Below are 21,845 nucleotides of genomic sequence, written 5' to 3'. Positions count from 1 at the left end.
ACAATAATCAGTTAACAGATTTACTGTTGATTCATTTCCTGGGGATCAACTGGTTGTTTATGTAAGAAATGGCACTGTTTTTATCCTGATCTTTAACTACAGACCCAAAACACGCTGGAGTGAGAGTGCTCACAAAAGAACTGTTGCTGGGCCGATACCAGAATACCAGTCTTTTCTTTTTCTTGCATGTCGAAAACTTCTTTATGACATACTGGGAGAAGTGTTTATAAACCAGTTTGACATTATGGCATTAGCATTGCTTTTCTGTCATCGTTAACCCACTCCACAACCACTTGTTTACTGATAAATCGCAACTAAGTCACAAAGCAGTTCAAAGGAGCAGCTAAAGGTGCATGATGTTTTACTTTACGATTTCTTTACAGTCTTTGAATTTTCACTGTGACTTTTATCACCCACATGCAGAAGTACAATGACAAACAAAAATGTACTAGTACACAAAACCGAGTGATGTGTGTGGTTATGCGTGTCTGTGTATTTGTGTGTGTGTGTGTTTAGCTCTGACTTCACCCCATTATGCCTTTCAGTACGTGTTTGTTTGTATGTGAGGTTGGCTTCAGTATTACAAACTTGTATGCAAGCAGGATTGCGGTCTTCATTCAACTGTGTGTGTGTTTGCATGTGTGTGAATAGCTGGCATATGGTAGCCATCTAGCCCTGGCGGCAGTGCTGAAGGAAATTCCAGCGTCGTAGAACTAAGCCAAGATACTGGTGCTGCCACACACACGTACGCGCATACATGTATACACACACACACACACACACACACACACACACACACACACACACACACACACACACACACAACCACACACACACAGAGAGAGAGAACAGTACAAGTTTTTGATACTTCTGCCAAAGTCATGGACACAGAATAATATCTTACATTTGAAAGTACTAACAAGTTGATGGAAAATTCTCTTTTCGGCAATAACCCAAAATGACTTAAAAAATTACTCCCACTCTTTCCTCCTAATGAACTCTTCTTGCTTTATTTTGCACACACATGCATAAAATGCACACCATCTCAGGCCTTGGTCTGTGGATTGGCTAGGTGCTATCTCTGTACACAGATGGCAGTCATTATTTCTTGTGTGTTTAGGCTTGGGCAAAAATTGGAAGTAGGCCTAAGCAGTTTGACTGCTGGGTAGTATTACCAAGGTTTAGTTTCTGTTGGGTCCCATGCTCTGTTTTCATTGTCAGCTATAACTAGTTATGGTACTCAAAAAAGTATGTATTACACATAATGGTTTACTTTTCTTAAAAGTAATTTTCTATGTGATTTAATTACTTGATGGAGAAAGTAATTTGTTACTTTTGGATTACTCCAGTAATACACACACACACACACACACACACACACACACACACACACACACACACACACACACACACACACACATGTGGGAACACATGCATCTGTGTGTGTTTGTTAAGTACTCTGGTGATGCAACTCAGATTTCGTTGTGTTTTCAAATGAAGTGACAATAAAGGCTTTGAATTTGAATAAATGACCAGAAACACATTTTCACATAATTACCAGTTCCATACACTGACACAGATTCTTATCTTAATGAGGCCACATACTGTCTTTCTTTTAGTATGTGAAAAGCCTTCAAAACAAAGAGACTTAAAATTGCCACAATGATTCTAGACACATTTACTGGCACAAACGGAGTCTACTACAAGGCTGACGGCTAATCACTGATTTTATTACCTGTCAAAGTTCAGCTCTGGCTGCTGGGCTGGGGTCAGCAAACACTAAGCTTTAAGATCACTTTGGGTTCCTCACTATTATTACGTTAGCATGCTTTCTGTGCAGATGCTTGCTAAGAACGGAAGCGTTAGCAATAAAAATACATGTAAAATCCATATTTCTGCTCCGTAAAGGCTGTAGACCCCTCCAGACCGCAGAGCCATTGTAATGCAAGTAATGACATTGTAACTGTTTTGTAATTAGTAAATTAGTACAATAATGCTCTACTTTACGTCCTGACTGTAACACATTTTATAGGTCTATTTTTCATGTATGTATGGATTGAGCTATTTTAAAGTCCAACTCTATATTCAGAGCTCCTCTCCTGGTCTCAGTATGTCAGAGCACTATTATTAAAAAGATGTCAAAACACAGAAGAATAGTGTTAATTAATTTCCAGCTCCACAATGATTGAAGTTTTAAATAAAAATATACTTGCCCTATTATTGTCCTATTTTTTCCTCCTTGTAAAGGAATAATTTCCCATGCTTATCACTTTTCCTATTTTCTCAGGATCATGACACCTCCTCTGTCCACTTCACTTGTTTTCTTATCTTGTGCACTCAAGACACGTCTGCATTACATGGTTTTGGTTTTGATATGTGACTGAACACGTTTCCCCTCTCTGGGTACCTATAACATTAGTGTTTCTCCCTCCTATGCATTTTTAAAAATATCTTTGTAGTTTTCTCCTATTTCATTTTAAACTCTTATTAGTAGTTGCTAGAATCTCTTTTGGATTAGTCATAGCTGTAAGGTGAGACATAGCTTGTACCTGGCAAGCTGGGACCAAAAAAAAACAAACTAAAAACAGAATAGGCAAAGGGGTAAAAATCATAATGGGCCAGGTATTATCTGACCAACTTTTATGAAATGGTTTGTCTCCATAGTTTAATAGTTGAGTATGTCTAAGAGTCTCCTAAGACATCAAGAAATATGATATGAAGAATATGAAGAAATTGGTGTTGGGATAACGGCAAATCAGATAACATTTAAATTCTGATAAATTGTTGTGCCAGTAAGATGTGTGTGGTATCTTACTATTTCTTTCATATCTCATGCATTAACCAAGCAGAAACATCATAGGGGTTGCAAATGAACTCAGAACTGGAAATCTGTATAAAGTTATACAGGAGGCAACCTGCTTCTGTCCAACTCAGTGACTGCAGTCACTGTGAAAATAATTGGTGAAGGTTTGACCCGTCGTTCCTGATGTGTGGAGTCTTCATTGTCTGTGGCTCACAAGTCCATCCCCAGCTCCAATATAGCACTACATGTCAGCTGTAGATGCCAACAGATGTTAGATTTATCACGGTAAGCCCCAGTATTATCACAAACAGATTGGCTGTAAGTGCCAACTTGACTCAATTCATTCAAGATCTGACTCTCTTATTGCGCTTTTATCCCTGTTGTATTGTTGTCTTGACCTACCAAAGTTGGTTTGAAGTTGGCAACGCTCTTCAAGTGGTTTCACACTTGGTTCCTGTCTTGGATGTGACCGTTTGAAAGGCAAGAATCTTGATTGCACATCTGTTTTCCTTATTGCGACCGTATCCTTATTGTCATTTAATAGCACCCATGTTAGTTTTTACCCTGGTTTTATGTACCTTAGAAATGACCTTAAGTACAATTTAAAAATATAAATGTATATCCATCCATCCATCTTCATCCGCTTATCCGAGGTCGGGTCGCGGGGGTAGCAGCCTAAGCAAAGAGGTCCAGACCTCCCTCTCCCCAGCCACCTCCTCCAGCTTGTCCGGGGGAATACCAAGGCGTTCCCAGGCCAGCCGAGAGATATAATCTCTCCAGCGTGTCCTGGGTCTGCCCCGGGGCCTCCTCCCGGTGGGACATGCCTGGAACACCTCGCCCAGGAGGCGCCCAGGGGGCATCCTTGCCAGATGCCCGAACCACCTCAGCTGGCTCCTTTCGATGTGGAGCAGCAGCTGCTCTACTCTGAGCCCCTCCCGGATGGCCGAACTTCTCACCCTATCTCTAAGGGAGAGGCCAGCCACCCTTCGGAGGAAGCTCATTTCCGCCGCTTGTATCCGCGATCTCGTTCTTTCGGTCACTACCCACAGCTCGTGGCCATAGGTGAGGGTAGGGACGTAGATCGACCGGTAAATTGAGAGCTTCGCTTTTACACTCAGCTCCCTCTTCACCACGACTGACCGGTGCAGCGTCCGCATTACTGCAGCCGCAGCCCCAATCCGTCTGTCGATCTCCGGCTCCCTTCTCCCATCACTCGCGAACAAGACCCCGAGATACTTGAACTCCTCCACTTGGGGCAGGAACTCATCCCCGACCCGGAGTGGGCACTCCACCCTTTTCCAGCTGAGAACCATGGCCTCAGATTTGGAGGTGCTGATCCTCATTCCCGCTGCGTCACACTCGGCTGCGAACCGCTCCAGTGCGAGCTGGAGGCCCTCACCCGATGAAGCCAACAGAACCACATCATCCGCAAAAATCAGAGATGAGATTCTGAGGCCATAAATGTATAAATTAAAAAAAAAATTAAAAGATTTTGGGGGGGAACCCACACATAGAGTGCTTCACAAATTTATTAGACCACTCCTATAAAAAAAGAAAACACAAATATTTTAGCAATTTGTCAAAAAGTTGTTTGAAACCATAAATAAACTGAATTCAGGTTTTATTCCCAAATTTGAGCCAGCACACTGCTCAATTACTCAAGCATGACAGTCAACCACTAACTCTAATAAAATTTAAAAATAAATGCAAGTGCTTTACTATTTTTTCTGCTTTTTTTTAATAAAACAGTAAATTGAAAACTTCATAGATGAGAACAAATTGTTTATTTTAGTATTAAATAATATGTATTCAGTTAAAAAGCTTATTTGAGCACTTATAATGCAACTATTGAGCACTGTATATTTAATAATAGTAATAATTCATGGAATGATTGGCTCCTTACAAAACAGGCTGGTAAAATTTAAAACTAACATTAAAATATATCAAATATTTAAGCCTCTGAAAGGAGCTGCCTTTCAGAAAAACCAAAATAAATGAAGAAAAAAGCAACAAAAACACAGTCCTGCAACACACCTTTTCTGTTTCGGGTGCACTTGTGGACATCAGTATCTTCTGCTCACACTTGTACCACCAACTCAGTTTCCCACACTTTCACAAAGGGATAAATCGACTGGGATACACTTAGACTGCATGCATCTCTATTTCACACTGACATGGGTGCGCAATCGCATCCATATCAGTGAGTATTTTCCACTTACTTGGATAGGCATACAAATAAGCTGAAAGATATATGTCCACAAACTTACAGGAAGCCTGACGCATAATGAAGCTCTTGACATGTGGAAATACAAACACACACATGCCAGTCGGCAGTGTTTTTGTCACTGGAAAGGTCAGACAGAGTGGGTGTGCGGTGATTGCCATAGTGACCTGGGTAAACACCAGTGTCATTGTAGTCCTTGCCCATCATCTTGCAATAAGCCATGTTGTTGGTTTAGCGCACACTGTGTACTTTTTAAACTCTGTCTCACACAGACACACACAATATACATGCTTAGGTTAGGTAATCCCTCAGTTGGTCATCATTGTTTTTTTGAATGAAGTGACACACACACACACACACACACACACACACACACACACACACACACACACACACACACACACACACACTCATGTACAAGCTGATGACCTAACAATGCAGGCAATATTCTAAATTAAACATCATGTAGGTTAATGTTTGATTCATGATATCGACTCCAGTGACTCGTCTTTATGAACAGGACATCCTGTAATATTGTTTTTGTCACTGGACAGTAAAACAGTGAGTCTGTATGAGAGTGTGTCTAATCGTTTTTGTGCATTTCTTTTTTACACTTAACATTACCATTTATTTCCATTTGTTAATTTTTGCCTACATTTTAGCCTCCAGTCGTTTGCTCTTTGTCCTTTCTCTCTGTTTCTTCTGCTCTATTTTCTCTCTCATTCTCTGTCTCGTTTCTTCTCTTGTAAAGCTGTTCGAATGTGCCGTGGCATGCCAGAGTCTGAGTGACTCACCATGTGGGATTGTGCTGCCAACGAGAGGACTGGCTAATAGAGATTCCTTTTGGATTGGATTATTCACTGTCAGTGTGTGCACGCCTCATTTTACTATGAAGTTCTTTTTATAATCATATTTTTAAAGTAAAATGACACATCTGTGTTTGGCTTTCCTTATTTTAGAGCTACTGGAGTTGCAGTTATTGTTTGCCTTTTTGTCAGGATAACTTGACTTTCAACTTTGAACTGGTTATCTCTGTTGGATGGGTTGGAAGAAATTTCTACAAGTTCCCTTGTATCAGTTATTCTTAATCACTCTGGAATGCACTAAAAGGCATAGAAGTCTACAAAAATAGGAGCAGTTTCATTTTCAAGAGTAAATGTCTCATTGATAGACTTAAGGCAGCTGTTGTTTTGCATCTTTGGGCATGTGGGAATACTTTCTTCACGGGTGCATCCTAGTGACAGAATCCATGGCTACATTCCCCTGTCTATTCTAGGTCTTGCTGGAAGAGTTACAGTAGAAAGGTGACTGGTGGTGGTGAGTCAGAGAACAGACACAAATGCACGCATGCACACTCTCTCTCACACACACACACACACACACACACACACACACACACACACACACACACACAACCTATGAAAAGAAAGAATAGAAACTGGAGAATCTCTTAGTGGTCCTTCGGTTTTTTCAAGGCGTGGTGGTAATTTTGTATTTAGACTTGTGTGTTCCAGTAACCACTAGACTAAATAAGCATTGTAGCACATCATAGTTCACTCTAACTCATAATGTATACACTAAATAAAAGCGTAGTTCTCCACTTATGTATTTGGAAGACAACTTCAACCTGCTCAGTAAGTGCTTTGTGGTAATCCCGGGCTTGTACAGATTTTATCAGTCAGGTTCCTTCAGCTGTGGAGGTCTAGTATCACAGAGATTGGTTGAAGAACGAGGTCAGCTGTGCTTTCAGTGGCAATAATGAACTGTCATTAGTACCTTTTAGCTTCACCTTGAAAAGTTTATCATCACAGTTCATGGTTTTTCATGAAATTTCAGAAGATTGTTCAAATATTTTTTTCAAGCTAATAATTTACATTTGAAAAATAACCAAAGAGAGAATTTCACTTTGGCATAGAAGAAGGGGTGAGGGACTCAAAAGTTTCACTTATTTGTATTATTATACTGTATTTATTATAGCAGCTGTAGGTGCAAGGTAGGGTTTCTTATGTTGTTTTTTTGTTTGTTTTTTATCTGTTGTCACAGCAGTATACATTCAAATCACACATTTACTATAAGATTAAACAGCTGGGAACGTTCTCAAAAAAGGGAAGAAATACCCAAAACAAAATAACAACATACAGTTGTAAATCAGTTTTCACTTTTCTTTGGCTAAGGAAAGAGCTTTGGTCCCGAATAATCCCTAGTAATACAGTAGCCTAAGATATTAGCTTAAGGTACTAGGATGAAATTTTAAACTCAGTTGAGAAGCGTCATCTAACAGAGATGAACTATTATTTTCTATTATTTTTCAGTGACATCCTGTCCCTCACTGACTCAAGACACCTCCAGACTCTCAACACTGACCTTCTGAATCAGTTTGTTGATTCTGCTGGCATATCTGGCACTGTTGCTAAGCCCACCAGCAGAAAACAGAAAAGTAAATAGCACTTGCTGCTACAGACTGGTCTCCAACATCTTGAAGATCTGCAGGAACAGTTAACCAATTTCAGATTCACACTTTAAACTAGGGATTCAAACAGTTAACTGTTTCGAGGGTATGATGCAGCCTTCCATAATAGAGTGACTTATTAACCACAGCTAACTTGTGGAAAAAATGTCCACAAATGAGTGACTTGTTAACTACAGTTGTGGTGAAAATATTCTTCAATGAACAAATGTTTTAAACCCAGGAAATCATTCATAACCAGCCACAAATACTGTTTATTTACTCGTGTAGTTGAAATCCTGGTCCTGGATGTCAACACAGAGAGTGAGCAGGAATGTGTTGCTTATTAATGAGAGGACAGATTAGCTTTTTGGTCTCAGGGAGAAGCATTGTCTCCAAGTATTAGGGAAGAGGAATTAGAAATGTTTGCGTAAATATATTTACTGGACCTTGTACTGTCTGGCAACAGAGATGGAAAATGCCTGATCAGGAAAACACAAGCAGGGAGGGAGAAAATGAGACCTCTAAAGTTTTGAGAGGGGTAGGCAGAGATAAGAGGTGTGAATGGAAAAAATTATGTGGAAGTGAGTTCAGCATTATCTGCTCTGGTGGCTATGGATAAAAGAAGGACGTGGAATATGGTAAGATATTTTAAACAATGACATATTTATGTATAGTAATCCTTGAGCATTCTAGCACCCGAGGAAGGCACTATAAAACAGGAAAAACCTGGGGAAAAAAGCAACAAAAAAGACAAGGCAAGCAGTTGTAAAGACCTTTTAAGTTTCCCATATCTGAGGCACTGTTTACATCTACTCAGTTAGTTAAATTGATAGCACTTAAGTGAATTTAAAAACGGTTGTATTATTCCAGTAGAGGATTAAGCTGGTCTGGATACATATTTAAACAATTGCTTGAAGGGCAGTGACATTACAGCTGTATGGACAATATATTGAAATACTCAACACTCATTTTATATATCTGTGCATTACTTAATTTGTTTACTTTTGTGTCACTTTTTGCATTACTTTTCTGCTATTCTTGCAATTATTAGTGCAAAGTTGATTAAAAACGAGCCCAACTTTACTCAATGTCTTTGTGACCACAGTTCTACTGTAGAAACAGGCAGCATTTCCTTTGGTGGATGCCCATTTCAGCAAGACTATAGTTACAGTGGGTTGTTATTTTAATTTCTTGGATGGGTTGGTCCAGTTCTTGGAAGGACTAGCCACTTTTTGAAGAATGCCACATGATGCAAGTACTTCCCAGCCTTAGAGCTGCATGCCCTGCTTTTAAATGATACTAATCCACTATCCCACATTTTTCCCTGTTTGATTTTTAGGAAATCGCATTATGTATTCATAAACTTGGTAGTTTAGGTTAGATGAGCTTTTAAGCTCAGTCACAGATTTTCTGTTGATTGCGCTGTTAATAAACTATTTTGGCAAGGCTCAGTTTTCTTAAACATTTGCTCACTCAACTCAAATTTGGCCTTTTTACAGTGTGGAAAATGTGGCCAAGGTCCCATTGCTGAGCGGAGTAAGGAAAACAAGCATGTGTCAAGGTCTCAAACAGTAAGCAACTAGCTTAGAGTGTTGTATAGATAACACTGCATTGCCACATGATATGCATCATTGGGAATAGAGTGCTTCTATGTTCCTTTATAGAGTTTTAACCTCCTAAGAGGAGGACCTCCCCGAACTCTTCCACGGCATGCATTTTTAATTTCTCTTTGATATTTGGGCATATTGGGGCCCGATGAATGTACAAACAAAGAATTACCAGATTTTTTTTTTTTTTTTACCTTATTTTTGTTTTTATGAAAAATCAGAGCCACATATGAGGATATTCGTTTCAAATTTTGATAGAACAGTAGCAGTATAATGTCCTCGTAAGTGGATATCAGGCACTTGTAGAGCAAAATTGAGTATTTTGGTCCAAATAACCCAAAATGTGATGTCCACATATGTGGACGCCAGGTCCTGGGAGGTTAAAGGACGTTTAAATGGTAAATGTATTTGTATAGCGCTTTACTAGTCCCTAAGGACCCCAAAGCGCTTTACATATCCAGTCATCCACCCATTCACACACACATTCACACACTGGTGATGGCAAGCTACATTGTAGCTGCCCTGGGGCGCACTGACAGAGGCGAGGCTGCCGAACACTGGCGCCACCGGGCCCTCTGACCACCACCAGTAGGCAACGGGTGAAGTGTCTTGCCCAAGGACACAACGACCGAGACTGTCCAAGCTGGGGCTCGAACCGGCAACCTTCCGATTACAAGGCGAACTCCCAACTCTTGAGCCGATTTATGGGTGATTTAACCTGGATTTTATACAGATATGCATGCTGTACTTCTCCTTAACCTCCACTTTTCAAATGACTCACTGTACAAATTTTTTCTTGTTTATACGTTTTGTTAAAAAAATTGTTTAAAAACTTGAACAAAACAAAACTTGAACAAAATGATTTAGCCTATGGTATGATGAGGAGTGGGCAATGAAATATTTACTCAAACAAACAAAGGTGTTCAGAATATGGATGTTTTACTGTGTAGAGAGTATAGCCAAGCACTCACTGAGGAGTAAAGTAGTTAAAAAAACAAACAAAAAAAACAATTTATTCAGGTCTGAAAAAGCTAGCAGGCTAGAGATGGTGGACAGTCATCAATATGAATACCTCGTGTGAGATATCAGGTTAGAATTTGTTTTATCCAAGGATCTGAATAAATATTCCCTTTACCCATTCATGCCTGTCAACAAATATTTACCTTTTTTCACATTAGACAACAGTAAATATGACAATGTCGCCCATGAGAAATTAAAACTGTTTCCAGACACAGTGTACCTAACATTGTTGACTTTGTTGATCTCATAAAGTGATGGCTTTAGACACCAGTATCCATTCTCAAATAGCTGCCCAGGGTTTGCACTAGACCTTATTTATGTTTGTTTTTTGAAATAAGGAAAAAATCCTTGGATGTCTATAGTGGACTTTGGGTTTGTGTGTTTTGTCTTACAGTAACATTCGACTTGAGCATGCTACACATGTTGTGCTAGTCCTCCACCTGGTAGTTGGTAATGTGTTCTTCTAGTTTTGTTCTTTAGCGGTGGTAGGCAGACAGCTAATACATGCATCACAACCACCTTCTGCTGTTAGTATCTCATTAAATAATAGTAAAGATTGGTAAAACATAGAAAATACATATTTTAAGACCATTCCTGCATAAACCACTGCTGTGCAAAGGTTGAATTGTCACTACACTTTCGAATGTGGGACCTCCATCATTGGACTCTTCAGCACATACTGTAGTGCAATAGGCAAATCATAATATAGTGTAAAGTTTCATAATACTATTATTATATGAATTAGTGTTATAATACCCGAGTGTTGGGTAGCTGCACCTAAGTAATGTAGCTAAGTCTGTGTAAAAATGGAGATCGCAGTCTGAGGTTTAAAGTTGCTGAGTGTGTGATGTGTGACATTACGGCACTGAATGTAACACTGCTGTGCCAGAACACCAGTGGAAAGTGGAGTCTTTGCTCCCCTATCTGGTTTTCAAAAACATCTTTAGGGGATTCAATTTTGCAAGACACTGATGGTGCCTTAGTTTTTTGGCAAACACACATGCTACACTTACTAGAAAGGAAGCAGTACCAATGGATCAGTCTGATATTTTCCTTAAAAATTTTGATAGTTAAAAGATGTTATGAAAAAAACATATATAAGATGATTTAAATCAGCTGTAAATTTCTGATAAATGAGTTTGTAATCATGGGTTTAAACTGTTTTAACCTGGAACTGAGCTTGTGCCAGTACTAATAAGAAGACATGGCTGAACATATAAAAGTAGGACTTCTAAATCGAAATAAATGGTTTCTGATTATCTGAAATTATGTAGAGCTAAAACAAATTTACTTTTTTTAGGGTTTACTTGTCTTTTGTGACAAAGTAGTCAGCTTTATAGTTTTGCATAAGTTTCGTTACTTAAAAATATTTTAAAATTGTGTCACATAACTTCAAATAGATAGCAAATGGTCTTTAAAATGGAGGCATTACAAAGTACATTGTACAATACTTGGTGCAGCAGCTTGAATGTGTGAATCCAGTGAGTGAATATGATGAACATTATCTCTTCGAGATATTTGATCTGCACTGATGCTGCTTAACGGCATAATTAAGTATCTTTAGTCCAATGGTGTGGGTTTACATGGCAAACAATAGGTGTGATTGTTTCGACACCACTACACCCTACCATTGTGTTTTGCCCTGTGTATCACTATGCTTTTGTTTTGCTCTGAGATCATTATGCAGCCGTCATCCTATTTGGCTTACATTAAGTCCTACCATTAACTGTATTATTTTATTCACAACACTCTAAATCAGTGTCTAAAATTTACTAAACACATCGTAACCATTGCTTAGACATTGGCAAACTCGCAGCACTTACATCAGCCAAACACAACACCTTCTTGTCCAGATGAAAGCTGATTATTTATTTTATGGTTTAAACAAACATATGATCTCTTTTGCTGAGATGCCAAGAACCAGAGGTGAATGGTTTAAAGTGCTTTTGAATAGACATCGACATATTTGTATTGCTAGTATAACACAAAATTATGATGGAAGTATTGTGATTCCTCAAAATCTGCTGTAAATGGTAACATAGGGAACTATGAATTATTTTTTCCACTATTTACAAAAGTAAAATAGGATTCATTATTAAATTGATTTGTAGTCTCAACAAATGATATTTAGCAACCTATTCTTTTTTCATGTTTGTCTAATCCACACACATGCTATGTTGAGAATTACGACAATGATTGAGAAGGTAGCAGTGAAAATGTCTGTTGTCTAAATTTTGGCGCACAGTGAAATTAAAAAAAAAAGAAGCCATTAACTAAGAAAAAAAGACATTGATGTCAAATAAGAGCTTATGTCATGTCTTTTGTGTCATGTATTGCTAAAATCTTGCCGTAGGTGTTATTATAGGAACCAAAAAGTATGTCTGAAGCTTTTTGGAACAAACTTTTTTCCCCCCTGAAACGAAACAGTGATTCCTAGACTCCGATTGCTTTTTTTAAGGTGGTCTTTGGAAAGGATATACGATATTGTGCAGAAGTCTTGAATCACAGCTCATTTTTAGGGTGAATTGTTCTTTACCCTGTGAAGAACTTTTTCTTTTTCTTTTTTCTTTTTTTTTTTTACAGAGTTTTACAAAATTTTTTTTAAAGGGCAATTGACTAATAGCTCCCCAGACCCTTTGATAGGAGCAGCCTGTCATTAAAGTACAGTTTGTTTCCATTTAGTTGAACCTGTCAAAAATGTGAGATAACACAGTTTGACAGGCAAATAGTATTTTTGTGCCAACAAGATGATTCTCAAAAAGCTATTAGCTTAAAACTTGGCACATCTTGTTATAGTGTGAACTGTATCCTTACAAAACTGGACAAGTGCAAGGCGAAAGAAGTTGCACCAAAAAAAGAGCCAAAATCCTATTTACAGCTAAGGAAATTGGGGGGGAAATCCAGCAAAACCTGACACAGGACCTGAGAGATGCACCTTTAGCTGGTTCGTCTGCTGTTCACTGAAGCTTCTTAAGAAAGGGCACCAGTGAGAAAAGACTGACGTATTCCAAATTACACAAGAACTGGATTGAAAATCAGTGGTAACAAGTGTTAAGGACTGATTCTAATTGTTGTTGATATACACAGAAGAGGTAAGGGGAGAGGAACAACAGTGAGTGTCTACATTCATGTGTAGACTCTCACAGTTGGAGGCTCTGTCTGTCTCACAGTTGGAGGCTCTCTCACAGTTGGAGGCTGCATTTCAACCAGTGGTTTTGGGGATTGTATCAAAATTGATATAATTATGAACTCAGAAAAGTACCATGAGATTTTGATCCACCATCTGGAAACCATCTGATTGGCAGCGGCTTCATTTTCTTCAGTATGACAATAATCCCAAACACACTGCTAATGCAATAAAAGCATACCTGGATAGAAAAACACAGTGGAGCACTATCATCCATGGATTGGCCTTTCCAAAACCTGGATCTCAGCATTGTTGAAGCAGTGTGGGATGACCTTGGCAAAGATTGAAGCAAAATGCAGCCAAGATCCAAAGAAGAGCCCTAGAAAAACATCGAGAAAATAGGGTGCATTTTGCACAACATTGTATATAAGCTTAAAAGTCAAAGAACTTCTAACCACTCTCTTTGAAATGTTTCTCACTGTTATGCTATTCTATAATGACCATGCCATAAAACTGTAAATATTAAAGAAACTTGACTATAAGGTGGTGATGTTAGTATATGTACTCATGGAAAAATCTCGAGTGTACATTAGACTAAAAAGAAGAAAAAAAGAAATAGTCCCCTGGATTTGGAGGTGGCAGTTAATTAATCTAGCACTTGATTTCTCCGCCTACTCCCTTCTTTGTGTTTCTTGTTATCGTCGGATTTCATACCACGAAAAGACTGTTAGATAAGCTCACTGAAGGTCACTGTGGCCTTCTAACTCGCTCCTGATATTTTCTTTCATGAACCATGTTTCTCTCTGACATTGAAAGAAGTGCAGTTTCTGTACAAATAAAAGAAGTTTGTTCTTACCTCATTGTGATGACTTCACCAGGCAGGATTAACCCACAATCAACCCTACATTTTCATGTATACAAACATGACATCGAGCAGTTCAAAAGAGTGAAGTTGAATTATGAGTAACTTTATAACATTATAAAATCATTGTGCTTCTTATTCTTTGCTGTGGGTCAAACCAATTTTTCTGGATTTATTTTTAATTTTTTTTAAACATGCCTGATTAAACATTTTTATATGTTATTTACTGATGTGTGTCTCATATGGATAAAGAAGCAGTCAGGAAGGGTTCATGTGACTGATCCTGAGCTTGTGTGGAGTTGGAACTTTCTTTTTCTTTTTTCTTTTTTTTTTTTTTTTGAAGTCCTTGCTTGCCTTGTCTGTTTTTTAATCGCACTACACAGGAAGACATCCATAGTTTTGCGTCTTGTTGTTTACAGTAAAATTGTTGCAAGTTGTGTGGTTATGTAACAAAGGATAAAAGCATTTAAAGCTCGGTGCACTTTCTCACATTCACACATCTGACCAATCATTGTGTGAAATATAATGAGAGGGTTTGCTGAAATGATCTGGTTTCTGAAAGTTCCAACAGGAAGTTTTTAGAGAGTATCATCCCCTTATCTCATTTCGCAGTTTCTACATATTTGATTTTTTTTCCCTCGCCTCCTCTCTGTGTGCGTCAGTCCCTCCTACCTCAGACACAAGAGGAAGAGATGCGAGGAGATAGGAGTCGAGGCAACTGGCATTTTACAAAATGAGACATTCTTGGTTGGCAGCCGTCAGTTTAAAGCAATGTCAATTAGCTATGACGGGTGGCACGGCTGCACCATGCTTTGTCTCTTGAATACACTTAATAGCGTTCCAAAAAATTTTATAGATTTAATTTTATACACAATGCTAAATTGCAATCAAGCTGTACTTTGCATGTAGTGCTAATTAGGAAATGTAGCGTGCCAACAGTGCAGATGCAGACATCATCATGCCCCATATCTTAGTTTAAGCATGCCAGCAGATAATTAGACTTTAGCTCCAATCATCACCGTGATTGGAGCCTAAACACTGAACCTTCATGGTCTTAAATTCAGAACATCTGGGAAAAGAAATGGAGAATTTATAGAAAACTTGAAGATAGATGACTTCTCCAACACATGTGGAGCTGACGATCTTTTTTTTTTTTGGCAAATGGAAACCTAGAGTCTTGTCCAACATATTTTCACTTTTGTTTTATTTGGGAAATCTGTTTTTAATTTTGAGGAGAAAAAAATCTCTCAACAGTTCCACCACTGAGAGATGGAGGCAAACAGTGGTCTTGGCCAAGCTCTATGCATTTTTGGACTTGGATAGTTTCTGATACTGAATTTTCAGTAATAAGGAAGAAGCATGTACGGCATGATTTGTCAAGTAATTGCATGGAACATGTTTCTAAGCCATTTATACATCGGTATGTAGTTTCTGCTGTGAGGAAACTGACAAAAGAAATGGAAAATTCAGGTTGTTTATGGGCGCATTTTTGTTTTCATACCAATTTTCTTGTACAAAATGGACCCAGAATGGTGGTGGTGATGATGATAATGCTGCTGCTGCTCATGTTAATGCTTTAAAATAACTCCTAATCATAATGCTACCTCTATTCCTGACTCAATCTCTCTTTCTTTCTAGATGCCAGGCCTTTTGTTCAGCCCTGTGTGTCTGACAGTCATCTGGTTTTTATCGTGGTCACTGTGTCCCAGTTGTGCTCAGATCTGGACCGATGAAGGTGAGACACATGCGCACACACAAACTGCATTTGAACACTTTGCGGAAAGACCTTTTCTGTTTTAACAAGAAGATCTGTGACAGTGCACTTTCAAATTCATGTGCAAACACATGTACTTACACACATATTGTGTTAAGGATCAGGGACAGATTCCTGTGTCAGCTATTTTGGGCGCTCTTGACTTATCTTCACTGCAAGTACTTGTGAGATATAAAGCTCCTGCAACAGAATGGAAGAAGGAAACATATTTTTAATTTCTTTTTTTTTTTTAAACCCAGTGCATTTACTATGAAAAATGAAATTGTTAGAAGAGCCGTGACCAGAGAACGTCTCATTACTCACTTTTGTTCCAACAAGAATTTTATTGTTGAGCCTTTTTGGCTTTAGTGCACAGATTTCTACGGCATTGAGATTCTTTCTTTCTCACTTTCTTTTTTTCTTAATTACTCCAACAAAATGAACAGCTTGCCCATAGACCTTCAGCTGAAACTGTCAAAATGTTTCCTTTTCAGTTCTCCTTTTTTTCCCCCTTCTTTTCCCTGCAGCAATTCCACACTCAGTTTTTATTGTCTGGAAAATACTAAGTTTCACACAGCTTGCAATCTCTGTGTCCACCCTGCCACCTGATTTCAATGTTAGGAGAAACCTGCAACCTTCCTGTGTGTGTGTGTGTGTGTGTGTGTGTGTGTGTGTGTGTGTGTGTGTGTGTGTGTGTGTGTGTGTGTGTGTGTGTGTGTGTGTGTGTGTGTGTGCCTATGCACGCGTGTCCATGTATGTGGGTATGTGTACTTAAATGCACATTTATGTGTGTGGTTTTATGTCTGTGTGCGCCTGTGCACATGTCTGGGTCCTCTTGCCAGAGGCAGAATCAGATATGAGTGGAACGCTGCGGGTTTGGGGAATAATGTACTTCACTGCCAATAAAACATGAATACACACATTCAGACCAGCCAAATCTTTGAGCTGCACCAAGGCCCCAGGTAGGACACATACATGCTCACACACTCACAAACGCAGAAACAGAGGGAGGATTTTGTGTCTGCGTGTGTGTGTGTGTGTGTGTGTGTTTTCAGTGGTTGAAGGGGAAAAGAAAATCTGGGTAAAGCTGTTGGGAGAGGCTCTACAAGAACAAAAGTGGAGGGAAGGAAAGTATTACACAGAAGATGAAACAATACGAAAAGATAAAGGTGAAAGGTAATATTTAACCTACTACGGTTGTTTTGTTATATGGACACAAGTGGGGTTGAATGATTAAACCTTTTTATATAGAAGTTACAGTTAAATGGCTACTGGTTTAGCTTGCAGGTTAAGCAGGTACCCATATCCCAAAAGGCTAAATGCAGCAGCCCAATCTCAACTTGGACCCGAGGGCCTTTGGTGCATGTATGCCCTCACACGCTTTCTCCCTGTTTTCCGGTTTTCTGTTCACTGCACAATGCACACGTATCTAATCAAGGTGGAAAGCCGAAAAGCATAATTAAAATAAGAAATTGCAATGCAATATATTCATTACACATAAATTGAAATGTTGCATATCTTTTCTTTTCTTTTGATAATTATGACTTGTAGCACATGGAAATTAGAAATCAATTATTTCAGATTATTAGAACATTTACTAAGATCAATCAAAAAAGGATTTACAATAAACAAATATATAACTTCTAAAAAGTATGTCTTATTTGCTTGTGGCTCCTTTACCATGAATCACTCAATCACTGCTGGGTAGCTTTGATAACATACCTTAGCTCAGCTGTATTTTGGAGTTGGTTATTTCTCATCTTTCGGACAAATACCTCTGGCTGTCCAACAAAGCACAGTAGTGACATCAGGAAACAATTTGGCAGTAGTTTGGGCACCATGGGGAAATGCCAAGTCCTACTGGAAAAGGAAATAGTTGACTTTAGACTTTGGATAAAACCAACCACCACCAACATCGGTTGATGGTATGGCACGCCAAATCATTAAAAACTCCAGAAATGTCAGTCTGTACTTCAAACACCTTGGATTCTGTGCCTTCAAGTCTCTAAGACCTTGATCTAGAAATCGTAAAAGTAAAGTATTTATTTATTTTTCAGAAATCTGTAGTTTTGTTTTTTGGATTTTTTTTGTTTGAGTTTTGCCTGAACCCTTACAAGCTTTTTTTCTTTTAATGTTTCCAGATCTTACTCATTAAGTTGTTGATTGAAGAGCAATTAAACTGATCAAATTAATTCAAACCGTAAATAACAAGATGCAGGCTTATTTTTATTTCCATTATTGAAACTGGAGAGCGTTTTTCTCATTTTGAAAGTTTTAGATGTATCTTTCTATCACAGCTCTGTTTCTAATGTCACTCAGCTTTGTACTCTCCTCTTTGAGCATTTATCTCCTACGCTCAAAAATATAAATGCAACCACGAAGTCACTGTGGGTCATTGTTCCTCTTTTCCCAGCGGTCTCATTTTGCACAGCTACTAACAGCAGGAGTGCCAGTGAAAACCAAATATTGAAACTGCTGTCAGTAAAGTCGTCATCTTGAGTATGTGTCAAATTTAATTTAGGATTTACTTAGTTGGTCCCCAAAGGGCATACGCAGTTGTTATGGGAGTGGGAAAAATAATATATGTAACAACATATAGTAGATGCCTCTTCTTCTCCATGTGATTTCTGAACATAAAAGGAGGTTTTAGCTTAATGAAGCCACTTTATTAAGTTTGTTACAAGATAATAAGATACAAAAAAGCTGAATTAATGGAAAATGCAGAATCACAAACCTGGGGTAGATTGTTTGCTACCAAGGGAGGAGAGGTCGGCAGGGAGTATGCATGCCTGAGTGATTGAGGTTAACATTAATGAAGGTGTGTTCGTGGCAGACTGGCAGTCAAAGTGTTTTTGTTTTGTTTTTTTCTTTTCTCCACACTGAATCTACTATAAATGCTGGCATTCACTTTTTGTAGCCAAGCTAAACATACACACAGATACTCATACTGGAGATAGTGTATCAAGTTTGCAAATCACTACAGCCACCTCAAATATTTGCTCAGGTATACACTAGTCTTAGTATTCCTTCAAATCTGCACCACCCTGCAATTTTGTGTGACAGCATGTTGTAGTTTTGCAGATTACAAAGAATATTACTGATATCAAAATTTCATATCCAGAGTCATTAGTATCCATTGTTGCTGGATTTAAATTGGAGAATGATCTTTAAAACTACAAGGTTACATCTGTATCTAATCTTACATTGTTTAATAAATAATATACCAAAAAGCCCTAAACTGTTAGGTTGCCATAGTTGTCTATGGATTAAAGCATAGCTGCAGCAAAGCTGGTGAAGAGGAGGATATCAGAGATAAAACCTAAAAAATCTCAGCAGATAAAACTAAAGTTATCTCCATTATTCAATACAGCAGTAATTTGAAATAGAAATAAATACAAGTCACCGTGAAATATGTTACTGTGTCTTTATGAAGTTAAGACTGGGAAACCAAGGTGATTTTGAGTCTTCTGTAATCAATGAGTGAGCGTTATCAACAAGAAAATTGAAGGTTCCATATTGTAGAAAGTGAACACTTTTCATAATACAGCACTTCCAAGTTTAAAACTCTCACACGACCTGCCGTACTGTCTCCTTTTGTAGAAGCCAGTACGGCAGGATGTTTCTGGTATTTTGGTGAAACGTTTCACTGATCCTCTGTCCATTATTAAATGGCTCCCAGATTGGATTTGCTGATACACAGTAATATTACTTTAATGATGGAGCAGCTTTATACTGTGAGCCAAAGTCTCCTCAGCCTGGTGTCTGCAGGATCCCTTGCCTTGTATGGTCATGTTATTGTGACACGGCAGAATATACTGTAAATGGTGCCGCTTGAATCACATTAATACAGACAATGCTGACACATGGTATGTTAGATTGTGCAATGTGCAGATACTGCAAGCCAGACAACACAGTGCTTTAATATTTTATGCGATGTCTGTGTTTGCAGTGTCAGGCGAGCAGTATGGGCGCTTGGAGTCGAATGTGACACTGGCATGCAATAATTCGGAAATCAGGTAAGGAAGAAAAAAGAGCAACACACTAGCACACTTGTTGTGGTGTTTGAAAGAGTTGTTCAGTATAGCATCTCCATGCATTTGCACGCAGAGCAAATTTGTCATAAAGGTGATGATATTTTGATGATATTAATTTATATACTGAAAAACTGTTAGACTCATTGTTTTTCTTAGTTATTTTCTTACCCAGAAGGTTCATTTTTAATGTTGGTGTCAAAAGAAGTTTGCCATAGTCCCCAGTGTCATCGGCCTAGAAACCAGTTTGCGACCATCTGTTAACTACCAGTCATTAGGGAAGCTGTTTCAAGAGTGGTTGCTGGAGTGTGCTGTGAATTCAATCGCTAAGCCTCAGTCATATTGGCTTAAGGCCAGTCAGTCACTGGTAACCACTGGTCGCTGGGGAATTGTGCGTGTATTCCCAGAGCGGTTGCAGGAAATTGCTTGCTTTTGCCAGGTTAAATTCATTGCAAAGAAGTACATGTTAATGCCCCCAAAACCTCCTCTGATTACTTTGGTCACTTCAGTTTGCTGCTATTTCCTGTAGTATGTAGGGTAGACATCGAATTGACACACAGAGACTTGCCACTTACTTGCTAAGATGCAGTGCAAATCAGGAAAATATAATGTTGCACCTTTTTAAATGTGCTGGTTTCAGCTGTAAAGCACAATTTTTCAAGTTTTACTACCATTTGGTGGTTTGGTGCAGATAGGCCAGGGTCTTGGGTGAACCATGGGTGAATGCGGCAATCCTCTAGCAACCAAAGCAATCACAAGGAGGTTTTTAGTGCTCCTTCCTCAACCAATTTTAGCCAACAACCACTTGCCAGCCAATAGGAATATATTTTTCACTAGTGACTGGAGGTTGCCAAGTGGTCTTTAGGCCTGCTTAACCGAGGCCTTAATTACAACAAAGAAACTTAACAGCAGATATCTTACTTAAAAGAAAAACCAGTAAGCTTTACAGAGATGAGACAAAAATAAGATACTACACATAACTGAAGCATAATGCCAGCAAATTCCATCAGAAAAGATTCTGAAGAATTAGTTGATTATACGAACATATACTGTGTCGTCCACAGGACTATAGAAACCTTATCTTTTTATGGCATATACCTAATTGCTCAAATGGTCAGTCTCAAGTATATTCATGCCTTTACTCTACTGCTAAAAGTGTTCATTGTCCTGTAGTGTATTGTATGTGCCTTCATCCTGTTTTTGTCGTGCTTGAGTGAAGCACTGGCGTGTTTAACAGTAGTTTTCTGCCCATACAGTTACTATTAGCTTCAATAGCTGCAAGTTAACAGTTATCATTAATTTGGTTAACTTTACTTGCACCTTTCTTGTCATAATGAAGCTAAATAATGTACATGACTTGACATGAATAAGGACGGCTTCTTAATGGCATCAACAAACTGTGCATTTTGTTATTGTTTGACTTACATAGCAGAAGAAAGTAGTGTGTTGCTCAAAAAAAGTAATAAGATGTACTTCTTTATTTTAAACAAAAGGGGGGCTGGCACAATAAAAATGAATGTAATATAACCTGTACTGATGTTGTGTTAGTTGTAGTTTCTTTATAAATGAATGTTGTAACATGTATGTTTTTGATATTAGGTGCTTACTGTTATTGTTCTAATCTAGGATTGGAGTTGAGATAAAGTCCTCTAAAGCATAATAACCAAAGTCTAACATGTCCCTGACTAGGTTACCTGTGTCGTGGCATCTCAGCCACAGCGCAGTGTTACCATGGCATCAAGTGACACCAAATGGAAGCTTAGTCCTGCTGCGTGTCAACCATTCAGCGCAGGGCACCTACAGCTGCTATGACAACAGTGGGCGGCTCCTCCGTTCTATAAAACTCAGGCTGGGCCGTAAGTGTTCCTGTGACTTGTTAAGCTTGCTCTTAATTTATGGGTTAGCACCATTAAAAAGGTCTGTTCTGTATCTAGTCTTTTGGCATGGGACTGCAGCCTTCAAAAATTCA

The 21,845-nt window shown here is 38.6% G+C and overlaps 1 protein-coding gene across 3 annotated transcripts in view; it reads left to right on the top strand.

Moving 5' to 3' along the window:
• Positions 1-21,845, top strand: part of il11ra (interleukin 11 receptor, alpha) — a 54,181-nt gene that overhangs the window by 19,918 nt on the left and 12,418 nt on the right. For all 3 annotated transcript variants that reach the window (XM_040000228.1, XM_040000227.1, XM_040000226.1), the window contains exons 2-4: positions 15,731-15,827; positions 19,795-19,861; positions 21,566-21,732. In XM_040000228.1, coding sequence (XP_039856162.1) covers positions 15,731-15,827; positions 19,795-19,861; positions 21,566-21,732 — 331 coding nt within the window. The remainder of the gene's footprint in view (positions 1-15,730; positions 15,828-19,794; positions 19,862-21,565; positions 21,733-21,845) is intronic.

The sequence above is a fragment of the Simochromis diagramma genome, unplaced genomic scaffold (assembly GCF_900408965.1).
Source record: "Simochromis diagramma unplaced genomic scaffold, fSimDia1.1 OVJJ01000596.1, whole genome shotgun sequence".
In the NCBI taxonomy this organism is placed as follows: domain Eukaryota; kingdom Metazoa; phylum Chordata; class Actinopteri; order Cichliformes; family Cichlidae; genus Simochromis; species Simochromis diagramma.
Note: the sequence above shows the minus strand (reverse complement) of the source record. Positions and strands in the feature narration are given on the sequence as shown.